The 19747-nt window shown below is 36.9% G+C and overlaps 4 protein-coding genes across 4 annotated transcripts; 2 read left to right on the forward strand and 2 right to left on the reverse strand.

The window, feature by feature from the left end:
- Positions 1 to 2539: 2539 nt before the first annotated feature.
- LOC103404890 (LOB domain-containing protein 41) lies at positions 2540 to 4049 on the forward strand. Its single transcript, XM_008343854.4, has 2 exons — positions 2540 to 2956; positions 3075 to 4049. The coding sequence occupies exons 1-2, from the start codon at positions 2767 to 2769 to the stop codon at positions 3800 to 3802; spliced, it is 918 nt and encodes a 305-aa protein (XP_008342076.3). The 5' UTR covers positions 2540 to 2766; the 3' UTR covers positions 3803 to 4049.
- Positions 4050 to 5578: 1529 nt separating this feature from the next.
- Positions 5579 to 6974, forward strand: LOC139193308 (uncharacterized). Its single transcript, XM_070816292.1, has 4 exons — positions 5579 to 5768; positions 5991 to 6197; positions 6378 to 6486; positions 6644 to 6974. Exons 1-4 carry the CDS (start codon positions 5579 to 5581, stop codon positions 6972 to 6974), a joined length of 837 nt encoding a protein of 278 aa, XP_070672393.1.
- A 2124-nt stretch (positions 6975 to 9098) lies between these two features.
- LOC103404727 (uncharacterized) lies at positions 9099 to 12232 on the reverse strand. The gene is made up of 6 exons (XM_008343681.4): positions 12040 to 12232; positions 11779 to 11911; positions 11163 to 11266; positions 10886 to 11057; positions 10658 to 10789; positions 9099 to 10543 (listed from the first exon to the last, which is right to left on the reverse strand). Exons 1-6 carry the CDS (start codon positions 12078 to 12080, stop codon positions 9329 to 9331), a joined length of 1797 nt encoding a protein of 598 aa, XP_008341903.3. The 5' UTR covers positions 12081 to 12232; the 3' UTR covers positions 9099 to 9328.
- A 5114-nt stretch (positions 12233 to 17346) lies between these two features.
- On the reverse strand, positions 17347 to 18042 carry LOC108169913 (NDR1/HIN1-like protein 6). Its single transcript, XM_017324159.3, has one exon. It carries the CDS (start codon positions 18040 to 18042, stop codon positions 17347 to 17349), a length of 696 nt encoding a protein of 231 aa, XP_017179648.3.
- Between the last annotated feature and the right edge of the window lie 1705 nt (positions 18043 to 19747).

Here is a 19747-nt window from a genome sequence, read left to right on the forward strand (position 1 = left end):
GGATCTTGATACAAATCTTGTCGGAATTTTAACTTGATCGAAGAAAAAAAAAAGTTCTGCACTATAAAAAGTTAACTAGTACTATCCTCGATAAAAATTTCTGCAATTATATCATGTGGTTCTTTCAAACTAAGTTATACAATTATTGGAACTCAGACTAAACCGTGCAATCCTCTGTGCAAATTTGTTTGCACACCTTTCAATTTTTAAACTGTTAAATTTATTTTTTATTTTTTTAAACAAACAATATTAGTTGCATTATGTTGAGCAAAGTGACTAAGCTTCACAATAGCTCAATACTAATGTAATTCAAATTCGTTTTTAATTTGAATCAAACTTAAAATCCCTTATTTACTAATGAAAAGAAATATTATTATATTGTAGTTCTAATTCTAAGCGGCTGTTAAATTTATTAAGAAGGAATAAAAAAAATTCAACAAAACAAAGAATATAAAAATGAAAAGAAACCCAAGAAACTGGAGTTGCGTGTGGAGTGGTGTTAGGACCGAGGTGTTGGCAGTCTCTACGTAAAATAATCCAACTAGGACGTCCTGCCTTATAGGATAAGCATGATATTTTAATTTCATAAACAAAAATAAAACCCAAAATAAAACAAAGCAAATGTAAAAGATTAAATACTTAATAACTACGAGGTGGTCCAGTGTTCGGAAAAGAATTTTAGATTTGTATTTTACATGGTACGTTTTGAGTTCAATTTTTATTTTTATTAAAATCGCACGATGGTGGCCTTCTAATTAAAATTCTTCTGTGAGTCTTTTCAGTTCAGCTCTTTGAAAAGGTGGATTGATACGGTGAAACCACCAACTATTCCATTTAAAAAAATAGATAATATCACATGTCATTACATAAATAGTAAGATATGTGTGTCAAAAAGTTAATAACTTAAAAAATATAATTTTCTACTAATTACATAAAAATAGATGATGTACCATCCGTATTGTCGTCACAATTGAAAATTTATCGAGTGAGTTCAGTCGTGAGTGAGAGATCCCTCCAAAACCGTTGGCGAATAGGTCATGTACTCTCCAGGGCGCCCACAGTCCCTACCAAAACCGGAAACCGACACCCTGTTTTTAATCCCCTCACCCGGTTTTTTCCGAAACCAGTACGACCTCCCGAAAACCAGGAGCTTTTTTCACCCTTTTCTACTCCAGCTTCTTCTATAATTAATTTCCCTTTTCTTTTTTTTTTTAAGAAAAGAAATTGAGCTGTTTCCTTGGACCCCACCCCCACTGATATGTGGCGATACGACCGCACCCTTGCACCTCAACGTGGCTGCCACGCGCCACTTCCTTTTTTTAATTAATTAATTTCTTTTTATTTTTGTTTCATTAAAACAGCGGGCTCTTGGAACCCACTCCACTGATATGTGGCGATTCGACCGCACCCTGACACTCAACGTGCCTGACACGCGCCGCTCTCTTCCCTCCTCTGGTTTTGTTCCTATTTGCATGCCTCTCCACCCTTTTCCCCACCTGTCTCTGCCTCCGCCTCCGCCGTGCATTTACCATCTTACCCTCACCACGACAATCGTAAATTTTTTTTGAACTATTTAAATAAAAAGTTCTTGAGAGTAATAGATCAGTGTTACACTTACTATTTATTTGTAACATTTTTATAGTAGAGGTAGGATCCACCGATATATGTGGATCTCATCTATATCAATGATATGATACAAATAAATGATAAGAATTGTTTCAGAAATTCTCACATTTCACAATGTACACTAAACAACGAACATCATTATAGAAGTTAACTGATAAATTTATCACCTAGAAGTGAAGAGATCACTAATATTACAATGGACTACTAATGTGTCTCTAATCTTTTGTTTATGATGAGGTTCTCCACACATTTCTTTTTATATTTGACACACATCTCTTTATTTTGATTGTCGAATTTAATTCATTGAAAAATGATCAAAGTACAAACATAATAAAAATTATGTGAGACATACAAAGAAATGTGTGAATTACACTATATTTTATTTAGGGTAATGCTGGAGAGACAAATGTGAAAGGTACAAAAAGTGCGAATACACTATATTTTATTTAGAGTAATGCTAGGAAGATCAAAATTTTAAACTAAAATTTACAAACCAAATGATGTATTTTCAATAAAAAATAAACATGTTAATCAACGCTTAAATAGTAATTCAATTATCAGTAACCAAATTATTTAGTTTATAAATTTAATTTAAAATTTTGATCTAGAAAATTTAATCTCCATACTATTATCCTTTTATTTATTTATAATTTCCTACCAAATATTTCAACTTAAAAATTCTTGAAATTAAAAAACCAAAGTAGTTTTCGGAACTGGACACTCATCCCATCAAAAGGGTGAATCCCAAAACCCACGGGAAGGAAGCAAAGGCTCCCACTAATTGGGAGTAAGTTTCACGCGCTGAAATCGAGAGTGATGAAAGAAATTAGTACAATGGATTAAGCAATAATAAAAATGATTAAAATATCTAAACTAATGAATCTTAATCCTTGAGTGTGGAAACCAGTGTCTTATTTTGCACACAATTAAAAAACAGCTGCGTCCCCCACCAGCCAGTGGGCAGAGAGAGAAAAATAGTAAACCCAGCAGCTCACCCCATAAACCCAACCGCGCACCCCACTTAAATACCCCACCCTCCTCCTCCTTCAAAATCCTAAAACCAAGAACACCACTCTCTCTCTCTCTCTCCAAATACCCAGAAAAGCCCATCTCTCTGTTTTGAAGAAGAAGAAAGCGAAAATGCGGATAAGCTGTAATGGATGCCGAATACTCCGCAAGGGCTGCAGCGAGAATTGCAGCATCAGGCCTTGCTTGCAGTGGATTAAGAGCCCGGAGTCCCAAGCAAACGCCACCGTCTTCCTCGCCAAGTTCTACGGCCGCGCCGGACTCATGAACCTCATCAACGCCGGCCCCGAACATCTCCGCCCTGGTCAGTCCTCTTTCTCTTTTGATTTTTCCGGTTGCATGTCGTTATTTTCCGGCATTTTGTTTTCCCGAGAAACAAACACAAAACAGGGGGCTAATAGTTTTTGCTTTTGGTAATACAGCGATCTTTCGGTCTTTGCTATACGAGGCATGCGGTCGGATTGTGAACCCGATTTACGGGTCGGTCGGGTTGTTGTGGTCCGGGAGCTGGCAGCTCTGCCAAGTCGCCGTTGAAGCCGTGCTGAAAGGCCAGCCGATTACGCCGATTACTTCCGAAGCGGCGGCGAATGGGCATGGTCCGCCTCTCAAGGCCTACGACATTCGCCACGTGTCCAAGGACGAGAACTCGGCCGCGTCTAACGATCCTCAGAAGGTTAAGACCCGGTACCGCTTCAAGCGGTCCGCTGTCAAGGCAAAGACCAACAAGGTCGGTTCCGGCTCGGGCTCTGGCTGTGGCTCGGGAGCTGATGAATCGGCCAAGCCGAGTTGGACTGGCTGCTCTGCGGACAAGTTCAACCGGTCGATGAGTCACGAGTCATCGCTGAGTCACCAGTCCGAGGCGGCTGCCAACGTGGACGGTGATAGCAAGGAATCGGAGAGCATGATTTCGTCAGAGACGGCTGAGGCTGAGCTCTTTTTCCGAGCCGAGCCCGAGTCGGCTCGCAAGCGGACGGAGTCTGTTCAGGATGGGGAGCTAGCTTTGGAGCTGACGCTTGGGTTGCAGCCGCAATCACGTGCCAACCACGTCGTTCCGGTGAAGAAGAGAAGAATTGAGGCTGGATTCGGCGCCGTATCACCGGCTGACGACGGCGCGTGTAAAATGGAGCTGGGGCTGGATTACGTGGCTTGAACGGTGGAAAAAAACGGAAACGATAAAAACGGTTCAGTTTTGATGGCTCAGATCGGCTCTTTTGTTTGGCATTGAAGAGATCAAGACCCTTGCTTTTGTTCAGAGTTGTTATAAGTTTCTAAGTTTTGGTTTATTACCTTTTTACCCTTTGTGAAGCTGAGATCAGATGTACAAATGTGGTTTTAACTTTTAACCTTGAACTTGCGTATAGAAGATGGTAAATGAACAGGGGGACAAAATCTCAAAATCTTTGTCTTCGAAATTTACATTTTACCAGTCTATCGGCCTTGATGCCGAAAAATCTACAAGAAAACAAATACATGATGTCGGAACAACGTTTTCATGAGAGTAGAGTAGCCTAGTAAGAACAAGTAGAGAGATGAGTAGGGTACAGTAAAGTACTAGGTGGGCATTGCATGAAGCCTGGGTTTCCCTTGGACACATGGCATTGCGCATGCAAAAGGGGGTTTTGCTTCGCCAAAGTGAAGGATAAGGATAAAAATCTAGAACGGATACCATCTTTTTCTTCTCTTTTCCATCTATTATTAGTCTCTCTTTTCCATCTATTATTTTGAGTGCTGCTGATAAGGAGAACTTGAATGGTGGGACGTCACATCGGCGATGTACTCGTTGTATAAGTTACATCGTATTATATCACTTATCTGGTTGTTAAATTGGTAAATATTTTTTATAGATGTCTATAGTCTCGTTTGGCAACTCAGACTTTTTCAGTTAGATAAGATAAATAGTCATCGGATGGTAGTAACTAAATTTATTTGACGTTTGGTGCAGTATCGAGCTAACGATTGTATTATTTATACTGTGTTTAATAATATACCAAATAGGAACAATTCAAAGTATTATTCTTTTAAGATAAAAATTGATGATTAATGGTAAACAAATGGAATTTTTTTTTTTTACACATTCAAGACCATAAAGAGCAAGTCCACCGGGGCTTGATAGCCCGGCACCCAGCTAAAACTCTACAGCCCAACCTAATAGGTTGGCACCCAGCCCAAGCCAAGCCATAGGCCGCCCTAGAATCGACAAACCAAAGAGCTGGCCTATATGACGTCATGTTGACGCCAACGTGACGTCGCTAGGCATTTGCAATTTTTTTGCGTTAGGCATGTGGGAAGCATGTGCGACTGGGCATGCGTTGCTGACAAGAAATCAGAGGCGGGGCCTGCATACACAAGCGCACTCACCGATCAGATGGGGAGGCCACGTGGCCCTTTCTGGGCTGTTGAATTTCCAATGACTAGTTTTCTGCTGTTGGATTTCCAACGGTAAAAAATTTTTGATTTTGAAATCCAACAGCTAAATAACGTGGCGCGTTTTGGGCCGTTCAATCCAAAGATCAACGGTCCACGATTTTCGGGCTTTAAAAAAAACCCAACTGTCAGAATTGTTACCATTTGCCACGTGTCATACTTTAGGCTGTTGGATTTGAATCTTTTTTCAAATCCAATAGTCCAGATTAATTCACTTAATAAAATTATTAAAAATTGTTAAAAAAAAAGAAAAAATTTAAAAATTTTTTTCCTATAAATACCTAACCATCATCTTTCACCTTACACCATATTTCAATATTTTCAACACTTTCTACCAAAAGCCTTCATATACTTTTTGTGTGAAAAAAAATACCTAAGAACCTCATCCTTTTTTTTTTGTCCATATGAACCCTACATCCCTACATCCATCCTCACACCAAAATCAATCCTTCTTTTTAGCTCAGAATCATTCTTCATTGTTTTCAAATCTTGAGTTCTTACAATGTTTTCTTCAATGAGAGTGTATAAACAGTTTGAGGAGCAACAAAAAAAATTGTTGGCACAACAGGAAGAATTGGTCAATCTCGAGGAAGGTGGAGGTGGAGATGAGGCTTTCGCAATGGAGGAGGATGAGGATGATGACCATAGAAGGCAAAGGGCCTTACATTCTCGCCGTGTCATGGAAGTTGTGGGTTAGATATCCAAACCCAGATGTGCAGCAAACTTTGATAGAAAAAGGGAAAAACGAGATACAAATCTGTTGGAAGATTATTTTATCCCCAACTGTGTATTCTTTGATCATGTTTTTAGATGTTGTTTTAGAATGCAACAAAGTTTGTTCGACAAAATCATGAGTGCTATTTGCAACCATGATCAATACTTTGTGCAAAAAATTGATGTTTTTCATGTTCTAGGTCTTCTTCTTGAGCAAAAAGTTACTGCTGCCTTGTTGATGCTTGTATATGGAGTATATGTAGATCAAGTGAATGAGATAACGAGGATGGGAAAATCAACTTTTCTGGAGTCCCTGAGGCGGCTTTGCTCCGCAATCGAAGCCTTCTATACGAGTGAGTACCTCCGGAAACTGACGCATAGGAATCTGCGAAGGCTACAGAGGAAGGGTGAGATGCGAGACTTCCCTGACATGATTGGAAGCATCGACTGCATGCACTAGACCTGGAAAAACTGTCCAAGTGTGTGGCAAGGAGCGTAGGACGACAGAAAAGGAGCCAAAAGTATCATTTTGGAAATGGTGGCTTTATTTGATACATGGAGTTGGCATGCATTTTTTGGTGTTCCAGGAGCTCAAAATGATCTGAATGTCCTTGCCCAATCTCCAGTCTTCGACGAAGTGCTGCAAGGAAAAGCACCAAAAGTCACATATTCAATCAATGGCCATACATACGACGGGTGCAGATGACATTTACCCAAAGTGGACAACGTTTGTCAAAACAGTCCCACATCCACAGAGTGAAAAAGAAAAACACTTTGCAAAATGTCAAGAGTGGTGTAGGAAGGATGTAGAGCGTTGTTTTGGTATCCTGCAGGCTCGTTAGGCAATTTTCAGGTCAGCTGCTACAATGTTTGATGTCGAGGTACTTCGATCCATCATGATGACGTGTATTATTCTCCACAACATGATTATGGAAGATGAGTATGATTATGATGCCGTCAACGAATACGAGCCGAACACAATGAACAACTCAGGAACACGTATTTATTGTGCTCATGATGGCACCGAAGATCCCGTGCAACAAGAGCCATTAGAACTGGATGGATGTTACAATCAATTGATCGCTGAGCGGTACACTTCATTGCAAGAGCCATACTGGCATTGTACCTATCAAAGTGACTTGATTGAGCACCAATGGGGATTGCAACAAGGTCAAGATAATTAAAAGGAGCTTGTGGTGGAACAATAAAGTTCTTAGTTTATTTAGTGTGTTTTTTTTTTTCCAGTTTATTTGATGAGTTTATGTAATTTTATTTAGTGTGTTTTTTTAAGTTTATTTGATGAGTTTATGTAATTTTATTATGATAATGACATATGGTGTGACGAGGTTGGTTAAAAATTCTATCCGAAATTAAAACTATTTATTTATTTATTATTTTATAAAAAAAAATTAATAATATTTTAAATGGGCTAGGTGCCATCGCATTTTATAGGTGTGGAGATCGTTTGTGCCAGCGTATTTTTTAGGGGTGAAGATGCATTTGGCCTATTACTGTTCATTGAAGTCTATGACTATTCACTGAGTGGATTAAATGAGCTGGGTGCTGATACATTTTTTTTAGGGGTGGACTTGCTCTAAATGGGTCAAATTAAAAAAGAACAAAATCTTCCCTTATTTAAATCAAACTTAAAATAAAATTAAAAAAAATATTGAAATCATCTTTTCAGTCTCGTCTTCCCAAAATCTCTTCACCACTTCATCCACAAAACCTTCGCTTAATCAAATATAGAAGTGAGAGATAAAGAGAGACAAGCTCCATGGACTGCCATTGCCTTCTGGTCTCATCTTTTTCCCTACCCCCATACCCCAAACCAATACCTCTCACCAAAACTCCTCCCTTCCTCCGCCCTCTCTTCTTCCTCCTCCTCCTCCCACCCTTCACCCACTGACGATGATGATGAAAATGATAAAACCCACAAACCCAATTTCAATTTCCTCAAGCTCTATAACTCTCACCGTAATCTCCATCTCCCTCCCCTAAATCCCCACCGTCGTCACCGCCATCAAGGAGAAAAAGCGCGCGGCCAAGAAGTTTACCCCAAAAAAGTTCGAAGCTTTATCTCCCCAAGAACTCGAGTCATGGTCCCATGGACTCCCCGTTGTCTCCAATTGAATTCCGTACACCCAGCTGTTGGCGCTCAATCAGATGTCGTGGAGAACGAAGTGCGAGAGAGAGGGAAGGGAATTGAACTAATAATCCACTCCTTTTGGAAGGACTTATTATGCAGGTGTATACCCTACTAAATAAACTAAATTAATCCGGTGACTATTTAATACGAGAGGATATCAAACGACTAGGTCTGTATTATTAGTCCTATTTGGTTTCTTATATGACCCACCAAACGAGGCCTATGAGTATATCATGTAGGTGGGTTTAGAAGTACCCGTTGCTTTTGTCTTGATGGTTAATACAAGTGAAAAGATCTTAAGTTTGATTCTCGTTAAAAGTGAATTTTGAACCACATTATTACTAGTTCGTTATAAGATTTAGCCTATTTCTCTACCATTTTAGTGTAAATAATATCGTTTGTTAAAAAAAGTTGTACAGTGAGGCTACAATGCTCTGGTGTATTGAATATTTTGTCATTTAAAGCCTTTAAATCCACGTCAACGGCTTTTCAATTTTCTCTGGCTACAATATTGTAAAAATTTGCAAGTTGTGAAGTGTTTTGTTGTGTGTGTGTGTTTGTGTTAATTGTAACACTCTTTGAATTGTTAAATTTTGTTGTCTCCTATTTTGTCTGTTTTTTATGTTGATATTCAATACTCTGGATACTTCGCTGCTTTGAGCCTTTTCTTTGACAATTATGTGATTGGATCTAATAAGGCTCTAAGTGACGGAGTAATCAACACTTCAGAGTTATTATAAATTTTCGTAAGCTGTGAACTACTTTTCGTGTATGTGTTAATTATAGCATTGTTAAATTTTGTAGTCTCTTATTTTATTGCGTTTCGTTCTTTAGTCTCCTTACATTCTGCCTATTTGTGACGATAAAGTGTCGTTCCTTTAGCACCAAGGTTCAAATTTCATTTGATGTAAAATAGAGTATTTTAGAATAGAACATCGCCTTGTTAAAAGGAAAAACCACATAAAACCCCAATTCCCCAATTTTTAAGCACCGTTTCGTCTGAATTGTATGTAGAAATTATGGGACTAGTGAAATACCAAAACTTTATTAAGAATTGGCCACTGAACCAAAACAAATGGAGGAAAATGACGGAGGAGGATAGTGCGACACTGACCAATTGGGGTTTGAAGGCCCAGCTCACACATAAATCAATATCAAATGAGTAACTGCGTCCCAAAACTTAGAGTAGTAATATTGCTCATAACAAAAATGAAGATTAACCATAAGAACAAGTTGTTCTAAACGTTGTCTAACAAGAGAAAAAAAAAATTCTACTTTCTATTACATGGAAATTCTAAAGAAGAAATCCTCAGAGACTTGAAATGTGTAATTGAATTGAAAGATTACAAAGCTAGGGATCCTATATAGTGAAAACTGCCTTGTTCTAAGCTAAATTTTCTGGTTGCTGCAATGAGGCTTATTTTTCAGACGCTCTTTCTTTAGTGCCATGAATTTAGCTGCTATGTCATCATAGTCAGGCAGCTTGGGGTGGACGTGAGTAGGATACTGGAAGGCGTCGGAATATGATCGTTGGAAGTCGTCTTTGTGATTGTCCTTGGCTCTTTCAGGCGGCATTGTCACGGTTCTGAAATAAGGAGGCACCGTTTCCTTTCTTGCACTCCAAGAATTAGTCACATTTGGAGATGTAGGACTATATGAGGCACGCCTGCATCGAAAATGCGATTCCTCCACTCTTCCTTTGATCACCTTGTTTTGCATATTGGGATGCTGATGATCCGGATATGTGAAAACATTGTACAGCATAGCTTCATTGCCATAGTTCTTCCTCCTCATTCGCTCTCGAGGCACTGCACTCCATTCGACTCCCCTGTTCAATTGTTCATGTCCATGAGTTGGAAATCCAACCCTAGTTGTAATCCCTCTCTTTAGCTTCCACGGTTGAACTTCACAATCAATATTTTCGTCGTTTCGGAAGGAAAAATAACATGGATTTCCCAGGGCGCAGCCACAGCTTAATATCCTTGTATCAGTTCCACACCTACTTTGATTTTTCAGATGCTTTCTGCCATAGTAACTTTGACATTCATTATCCTTCAACCATTGATTTTCCTGAGAAACCGATCTCTTCCTCAGTCTTTTCCCACTTCCCTTCCAACTTGATCTCCTAGGGCTTTTTGACTCGGAATTCTCACTCCACGTCTCATAACAATCCACATAGCTGAGATCACAACTGCTTACGGGAGTCTCTTTCTTCGGTGCTATAGCTTTGAATTTGAAGAGTCTTTGGTCCTGGGAGTCTGCATCTCTTGTTGTAGAAAACTGAACCTCTTCTATGTCATCAAGGTAAATCACAATATCTTCATCTCTTGTTGTAGCATGACTTGTGCTGCCAGAAGTACTGCCCCGACTTTCTTCAGTGCCCGGGGTAGATATATTTGGAGAACCAACTTCAGAAAAATTCCCTTCAATCAGTGGCGTAGCTAATGAAGAACTAGCAGAAGTTCTAGATACAATAGAATCAGCATCTACGGGTTCTCTTTCGATTTCCTCAACATTTAAAATTTTCCTTTCAGATGTTTCGGTTTGTTCATAACAAATCTGGACATATGCATCCAGTGCTTGATGTCCACTGATTTCCTTCACCTAATGTGCATTGAACAAGGGACTCAAATTCGAAATTTAAGTATGATAAAAGCTATATAATGGCATAAATGCTCTATACATGTATATTTATTGAAGTGTGTAATTTGTAATTACCTTTTGTTGCCATTCTGAATAGTACTCAATAGCTAAAACCTCTGGTTTGATGCAGTAATTTCTTGCTATTTCACTGACCAATATATGCTTCATATCATCTGTTACCAACTTTTCGGAGAGTTTCTCTATTACCTATAGTTTTGGATTTTGTTAGTTCACACCCTTATGAGATCAACAGAAACACCCTTTAAAAAATTTGTTGCAAAATCGTTAAACTTGACATTGTACCTCACGGTTCACCAGATTCCCAGGGAGTAGTTCAAGAGCACTCATTTTGAATTTCTGCCCGTAACGTTCTCCGAATAGCTTCCTGATCCTCCTAAGCTCAGGCAGATCCCCACATCTTGCAGAAGCATATATAAGACTTGAGACCGCCTCATTTATGTCATTTGGGCAGTCCCTGAAAAACCACCAAATTGCAGCACAAACACAATTACTTGAGATCAAGTGGAGGAAAACACAAAAACTTAGGAACAAAATAGGAAAAATTCAGATCAAGGCATACTTGCGTCTGCGGATGTAAGGAAAGTGGATGAGGATGAATTCACAGAAATTGTCCAACAATTCATACAGTGCCTCTACGGATTCGTCTTTGATTATCTGCTCAACCTGAAAAGGTGAGGAATGTGATATTAATTTTCCAGGCAGCAGAAATTCTCCAACTTTGGGTAATAAAATGGCCCAACCTGTTAATAGTAACTTGTAACACAAGCACATCTAAAGTGTTCATAGTAATTTGGCATAAGTTTTTCTTGGTAGCACTTTAATTTAACCGCACCACTTTTGTCACCCAAAATTAGAGAAATGAAATCAACGAGAAAGAAAAGTAAAAGAATCCCAGAAAACACAGAATTGTTGGCAGCACAATACTATCAAGAAATTCCAACAAACGCATATTTTCTGGTGGTTGTACTTTTATGTTTTAACTAACAACTTTCTTAACCAAAAGTGCTTCTGGGGGAATCACGGAATTCAGAATCATAAAAATGGTAACAAACTCAGCTGCCAGATTAGTTCAACCAACTATATTGTACTATGAAATAATTAACTAAAATATTCATGACGAATTAAATGAGAAAAACAGAGAAGATGTCACGGGGTTTCAACTGTTACATTCATACCCTGTTGAAGGCCTTGTCTTCGTGACCATGTTTGATCAGCTCCGCAACATCTTGGCGTAGTTGCCTCACAATTGTTTGCCTCTTGGTTTTTAGCAACTTGAGCCGGCACTGTACCTCTTTGATCAGGCTCTTGCTGTAACCGAAAAAACAAGCAGACACAAAACAAAACAATGAGTTTGGTTTATAGAAGACGAAACCATGATACAGTTCCAACAAAAAACATAAAACAGCTTCAAAAGTGCAAGTTTTGTAGTAAATTACCACTTCGAAGCCTTTCGCCACCCGAATAAGATGTCAAACATTTCTACAATCGCAGAACAAATTTTGGGCTGTTTTGAAGGTGAAAGAACAAAATGGTAGCAATGAAAACCATCTTCATTTGCAGCTAAAGCTTGGAGGAATAATGGGAAAGAGAGAAAATGTGAAGGAGAGAAGTTGAAGAACTAGTAACCACCATGACAGTTGGGTTGATCACTTTAGGAGTGGGTTTGAGAAGGTTTATAGAGAGAGAGAGAGAGAGAGAGAGAGAGAGAGAGAGAGTGGAGGCACGAGACAGTTGTTGGTCTCCTTGAGAAACTGCTCCCACTGCAAGTCTTTCGGGACACTTGTGAGGCCACTACGGAAATCCTCGTTAATAGAGACTAGGCAACTGGACATGGGGCTAAATTTTTTTTGCAAAAGTCCCCTTTTTAATATAATTTTGATAAGGAAATTGTTATTGACACTCCAAAATTCTCATTCTATACTTCAAACTTTCTATATTTAGAAAGAAAAGTACATTTGTGATGATTGCAGAATGAGATTTTTTGAGTGCTAATAACGCTTCCCTCTTGATAATTGTGTGTTGAAAAGGAAAAAGGCTCATTGTTGATCACTGAAGAGACAACCTAGGAAAAAAGATTGGATAATGATGACATTTGATGACTCCAAGAGGTCACAAAATGAGAAGTAAAAAAAACCCCAATTGAAGCTTCTTGATCAATGACTTACTATGGATTATAGTTTTGATTTATTTTATTGATATGCACACTAAATAGACAATAAAACATGTTATAGACTTGTTTGAAAGTGCTTCCTACAACAATTATTATTCTTGCAAGAAGCACTTTAAGAGATTTTCTAAGATTTACTTGCATTTTTGCTAAAATTTGGTACCAAAAACATTTTTACTTTTCAACTATTTTAAAAGCACTTCCAAACATAATAATAGTAAAAAAGATTTTAATTTTAATTGTAAATTTGTTCTTTTTAGCAGAAAAGGTCCTATTTAAAAAAAAAAAAAAAACTTATCTAGGTATATTTCCTTGTTTTCTTTTTAAAACAAAGAAATTGTTGATCAAACCAAATCACAACAATCTCTGAAAATTCATCTTGAATGAAGTCAGCTGGCTCCAAGAAACCAGAACAACGTGGTCATGAATCAATTAGAAAGTGGCAAAATCACAGAAACACAAAAGCTATATAAACACGGGCTGAAAAGAAAAAAAAAACGAATTGGACGAAAATTGGTTACAGAAACTTCGATAGCAGAAAGTTTATATAGCCATTAAGATTCCAAATTTCAGATAAAGATGAAAATATTGTGTAATGAAATTGTGCTCTTTAAATGGTAGGTGTTTATTAAAAATTCTCAGGTTTGACTCACATGAAAATTTAAAAAAGATGTAGAAGTTGTGCTTTTGGCCTATTGTGTGGCTTAACTTAACTATGTGTATCGTTCTAATTTTATCGGATGTTCCAAAAAAGACACTTAATGACTCTCTAATACATTAAAATATCGTTGAAAAAACATAAAAAACATAAAAATAAAATGTTCCAAGTGTGAGTTTTTGTTTTTTTCGTTTTTTGAAAGAACAAGAGAAATCTTTTAACCGCGAATAAAATGTACAATAGAAAGAGGTATTACTCATAACATTATTGAGCCAAAAAATTGGTATGGTTGGGGTAGTTTGTGCACTGACCCTTGTAATTTGTATAAGTTGAACATTATTGTATTTTGGGCACAACCTTAACACACACGCATTGACATTGGACCCCATCTGCTCATTCTCCTCCTTGTCGGATAAAAGTGATAAAAGAAAAATAATATGTAAACGCAGAAGCTGCTTCACCTAAACAAAAGCACAAAATGGCTGCGTGGTTGGTTGTTTTCCAGGAATAGGTAATCAAACCCACCTCTCTCTCTCTCTCTCTCTCTCTCTCTCTCTCTCTCTCTCTCTCTAAAACTAGTAATTTATGAGTAAATGTTGAGCTGGTGACCAACTGATGCCACAGGGGCATACTGCATACATGATGAGAGATGGCATGCAATAAGGTGCAGACCTGCAGTGTTGAGTTGGGGGAGCAAAGCATGGCGTGGTGGATAAAGGCAAAGCTCCAATGATGGATAATGATGCTCAATATATAAGATAACTAAAAAGGTGGCTTGCTTACTCTCACAACATTCTTTTTGTAGTGTTTCTTTTTTTGATAATCATTAGTGCACTCCGCACATTGGAATGGATTCCATTCCTCTTTTCTTCTTTCTTTTCTCTTCATTTCTCATATCCTTCAACGTAGTTGATATAGTATCGGTAGCAGTCATGGTTTACGTTATTTTGATCTCGTTTGCTTGCAAATAGATTGAGTTTTCCTTCTGTTCTGTGAATTTGATTTGCTGATTTCTTGTGTAGTATCAAGTCTAACCAACTTTGTTGTAGCATGTACGTAACAGTAATGTTTGCAAAGGTCCACTTCCCCAGTTTTTATTTTATTTTTATAGTACATTTGAGATGTAAAAGTCATATTTACATCTTATTTTACATTTTCAGAAAAAGTTGCATATGAGTTTTGCTCCAAAGGAGAAAATATAAATTTGGTATCCGATGTACTTTTTTTCCATTTAACTAGTTGGGTCCAGCTCATAAAGATGTAAGAAAAATAATTAAATCTACATGTTCCAACCAAGATGTGTATTTTATATCTCATTCATTGAAACGTTTTCCGACAAACAAGAAATGTAACCTTGCACTTACAAGCGGTAAGGTGGACTGACCCGACTACACAAGGATCTCCCAAACATGAACAAACAACTAAACCAATCCCAGCAAAAAGAAAGAAAAATAAGCTCCACAAGTTGATCCAAAAATGTCTTTAGTTATGTTGTTTTTAAACATCGTGTTGTCTGAATGTATTTTTTTAACAAACGATATTATCTATACTAAGAAGAGGGGGTGGGCTAGCCTCACAATATGCTAGTAATAATGTGGTTCAAATTCGACTTTGATGACAATTGAACCTAAGACCTCTCACTTACAAGTGAAAAAAAAAATTACTAAATCATATTATTAAAGGGATGTGATATCCACATACCCCATTTTACTTCTCACACACATTTTTAATTTTCGGTCGTCGGATCGGATGAATTGAAGAAGATCAATGAATATAAATTATCAAAAGGTGTGTGAGAAGTAAAATGAGGTGTGTGGATAGCATATCCCTTATTAAATAGCATCGGAATGTATTGTTTACTATTTGATAACATAAACATATCTGACAATAAGGACAATACTTATATACACATTTCTTTTGGGAAAAAAAAAAATATATATATATATATATATATATATATATATATCTCACATATTTGTAGGATCGTTAATGGTTTGGGCCGGGCTTTCACCCATCGAGTTCCAGCCGACCGTCTGCAGCCCTACAACCAAATGATGACCCTTACGTGTGTGTTGAAAATTATTGATGAATCCCAATAGCTAGGGAGAGGTCAAATATGACGTTCATCATAACGAGTGTTTTTAAGTAGAACAACGTGGATTAGATGTTAAGTGAGAAGGAACTTGGTGGGGATCGAACCCGCATATTCAAATTTGACACAAATAGGTTATTGTATATGGTTTACAATCCGATTGATCCAATCCCTGTTTTCATGATCAATTTCCTCTCGATTTGAAGGGAAAAAATATGTACAAAACTATTCATGATCTGTTAATTAATTACATGTTTCTGACCCCATGAGCCTTCCTACATTAGTGCTGTAACACTTATCTATACCAATGCATGCACCCACAGAGAGCAAATTAAAATTTGGTCAAGGTGGTTCTTGAACAAAAGCACCGATAAACCATGCACGTACGTCCAAAAAACGTATTTGCACATGGAAAAATTAGTATCTAATCCTTATTTACTAGTGTCTATTGACTAAAACCTTATTAGTTTTAATATTTGGTCGAAATCTCCTATCCTTAATGTATTAATGAATTTACATGTAAGTTACATAATTTTTTAAAATAAAAATTAGTAATTTGAAAAAAGATTAGTAACTGGTATAGAGTTTTAATACCCACACCTCTATTAAACTCCCAACTGGTATATGCCCACACAAAAAGTGTGTGAAATTTCTACTTCTATTTTTACAATTGAAGGAGAGAGGAAGAAGTGAGAGAGGACGTGGGAGTGGGAGAGAGATTGTGAGAGGGTTTTTTTTTATTTTTTATTTTTATTTTTTTTTATAAATTAGAGATGATAAAATTACCTACAGGTGATGCCATAATTTTGCTTTGTGAAATTATGTTAATGTTCTCAACTTTTTTGTTATGATAAAAGACAAAAATGTATTGGCACCCTCTTTTGATTGATAAAGTGAGTTTCGTTCATATGTAGTTTAGATTAATTTTCAATTCAAAACATTTCCAAATAAAAAAATAAATTAGAATAAGTTTGATAAAGTGAGTTTCGTTATAAAAATATTTTAATCTTAAATGCACCTTTTCATACAATTTTTTTAATCTTAAATGTACCATTTTTAAATATATTAATTTTTTATATGTAAAATGTATCATTTTTTTAAATATAAAACGTACCCATGTTTTATATAAAATCAATTAAATTTTTTTCTAAACCATTTTTTTTAACTTATATAGGTACATTTTATTTCGTTGATTTGAGAATGTATCCACTACTATCCATATCAAGTTTAATCGCAGAAAATTAATAATGTTATTAAACCTAATATCTTTTTTTTTATGGGTTTTGAAAAATGTACCCATGTTTTGGTACAATATTTTTTTGGTTAATTTTGATGAATGTACTCATGTTTATATATAGATACAATACATTGGAGAGCATAATACCTTTAATATTTTTAATCCCACAAATTACCCTTATGAGTTTAATTTAAAATCTCCTTAATTAATATAGTCAATTACAAATTTCAATTTTTTATTTAAAAAATATAATAGCCTACTTAGAAATACACTATTACATTAATATCAAGGGCTTCAATAAAAAACTGAAAACCAACAAGATTTCGGTTAAAGCTAGGGACCACATCCAAAGTCTCTTTTTACACAAACTCTTTAAACATGAAATTTTCTTAATTGATATGCAATTTATCTACATTTGAAAGAAAAAGGAGGGAAATTTTGTTGTGTGCAAGAACCACACATTAACTAACCATATAATCGATCTTCCCTCGGCAGAAATTAAGCAGCTAGCGAGCTAGTAAATAACTTGCCTAATGCTTTACCTTGTACATTTTTTCTGAAATCAAGGTTATGACATTTATGTGGATTATCATTTTTTGAACTTAAATCCAAAATTAAAGTCATATTTAGTGTCTGAAATCTGTACTTTCTTATCTGGCTGGGACAAATTGTTGACAACCATGGAGGCATCGACGTAAATCCCGATTGGATTCAGCAACATATTGTAATTCCCAAGCCCTACATTGACCGGTACCCTAACTGAAACAGTCAAAGGGACCCTGCCACTCTTGATTTTCTTCATAAGTGACTCCCCTATGGATCCCTGAAAGTCACTCCCTTTCAAGTCTCCGTTCAAATCCACGTTGATCATGGTGGTATTGCTCGTCGGTTGACGAAAATGTGGGACCACCCCGGTACAAAGCTTCATCCCGGAATACTTGAGCTGCACGGTGCTGCCCTTCTCATATATAATGGAGATTTTTTTGTTGGGATTCACAGCTTTTACCGTGACCATAAATTGCGCGTGGAGGTTGAAATCAGGGGTGACGTTGAATGCCTTGACAGAGAAGTCATTAATACCGTATTTGGGCACACTGGGATTGATAATTATTAGGCTGATGACCACGGCTGCAATGATCACCACTAGGGTTATGAAGATGCAACAATAACAACAACAGTAGCATCTCAGACAACTGCTTTTGCGGTGCCCATTGGGACGATATTGGCCATTAAAGCGAGGAGGATTGCGGCCATGGGGACCTGGATGGCCTTGATCTTGGAGCATCACGTATGGCGGAGGGTGATTGGGGCCGGGGTGCATAATATATGATAAATTTCGATGGTACGACTACCTAGGTTGCGATAGCAATTGAATCAAGTACGTATTACCTACTTAACCCTTCAATTACTTAATGTGCACGCATTTGCATGCATAGATTGGACGTACAACCTAGGTAAGTTTGGAGATCGAAGAAAAAAGAGAGGTACTTGATCTTTCTTCGTCTTCGATTGAATGATGGTCGGGTGGATGATGGCTGGAGACCGAAGGTGGACGTCAATGTGAGGAAGAGGAGGTGGGATTTTCGTAGGGATATATATGGTGATTTCGATTGGTTAAGGACATCGTTATGTATGTGTGGGCATCGTCAAACATTTGACTCCTGCTGGCCTTGTATTGTAATTGTGCGTCAAAACGGGTTTTGTGGGTTTCACCTACCAATTTTCTATTTTAGGCTCAAAATAATCCGCTAAATTTACTCCCTTTTGTTGTAACGAATGCAAATGTTATTTGAACTGGATAACTTCATTGTTAGTTACAATTAATCAAAATTAAATACATAAACCAAATGATTTTCCTATAATCCAAATAGCGATTTACTACATTGGTGGAAAACAATTTATTATAACATACATAAACCAAATGATTTTTCTATAATCCAAATAGTGATTTACAGCATTGGCGGAAAACAATTTATTATAACTGTGACTTGTTATTTTTCTTCAATTAGAAAATAGTAGATGATTTCTTTTTAATGTTTGATGTGTTATGTTTTTTTTTTTTTAACAAACGATATTATCTACAATAAAGGGCGGGAGAGTGGTTAAGCCTCACAATGAGTTAGCAATAATGTGATTCAAATTCGCTTTTGGTGATAATCAAACCTAAGACATCTCACTTACAAGTTAAGAGGGATACCAATAGACCACAGTACTAAGTGGCGTGTTATGTGCTTATTAGCATTTGTGGTTATTAGAACTAAACATTTATTATGTTTTTAGTGAAGTACAGCTGCCCACTTAAAATTTCACTTAAGGGCGCCTAGTATCCATCGTTTACAGCTAGGGTTATTGTGGTATCTAATCCCATTTGCTCCTCTAACTTTCGTCTCTTAGTGTCAATGTCGGCCCAGCAAGATGCTTTTGCCTTTGGTATTCTTTTTAATCTATACGCATTTCACTGTTCCACCGAAATTCCCTCTACCCCCTACCATACTCCAGTTTAATTAGTAGTTTCCACCACCTGTCCGGGATTAGCTGCCAACATTTTGGTTAGAAATGGGACAGGTGGCTTTTAGGTAGATTACGGTATAGTTTAAAAAAGAGAGAAAAAAAGGGTAGAAAGCAGCGGCCTGATATTAAAGGAAAAAAAAAAAAAATTGTGCTGTGCAAAAGTACTACCGAAGTTCTAATCAAGTCTGTAAGCAAAACTAAATTTCAGTTAGGGTGCATGTAAGCTTTTACAGAAGGATTATAAATTTTGGGATATGACAACAATAATATATATCTAAGAAAGTTTAACGAAAAATATCCGGTACTATTCACTTTAACGAAAAATTACATTTTTACCCAAAAAAGTCAATCTTCATACTATTCACTTTACCCTTTATTTTGTCATTTTCGTTAAAACTCAAATTTTTCAAGCTATTTTCATTAGTTTTCCTTAATATCTATGTACCTTGGTGCGGGTCTGATATCCACCAATTTCCTTC

The sequence above is a fragment of the Malus domestica genome, chromosome 17, assembly GCF_042453785.1.
Source record: "Malus domestica chromosome 17, GDT2T_hap1".
NCBI classification, from domain to species: Eukaryota; Viridiplantae; Streptophyta; class Magnoliopsida; order Rosales; family Rosaceae; genus Malus; species Malus domestica.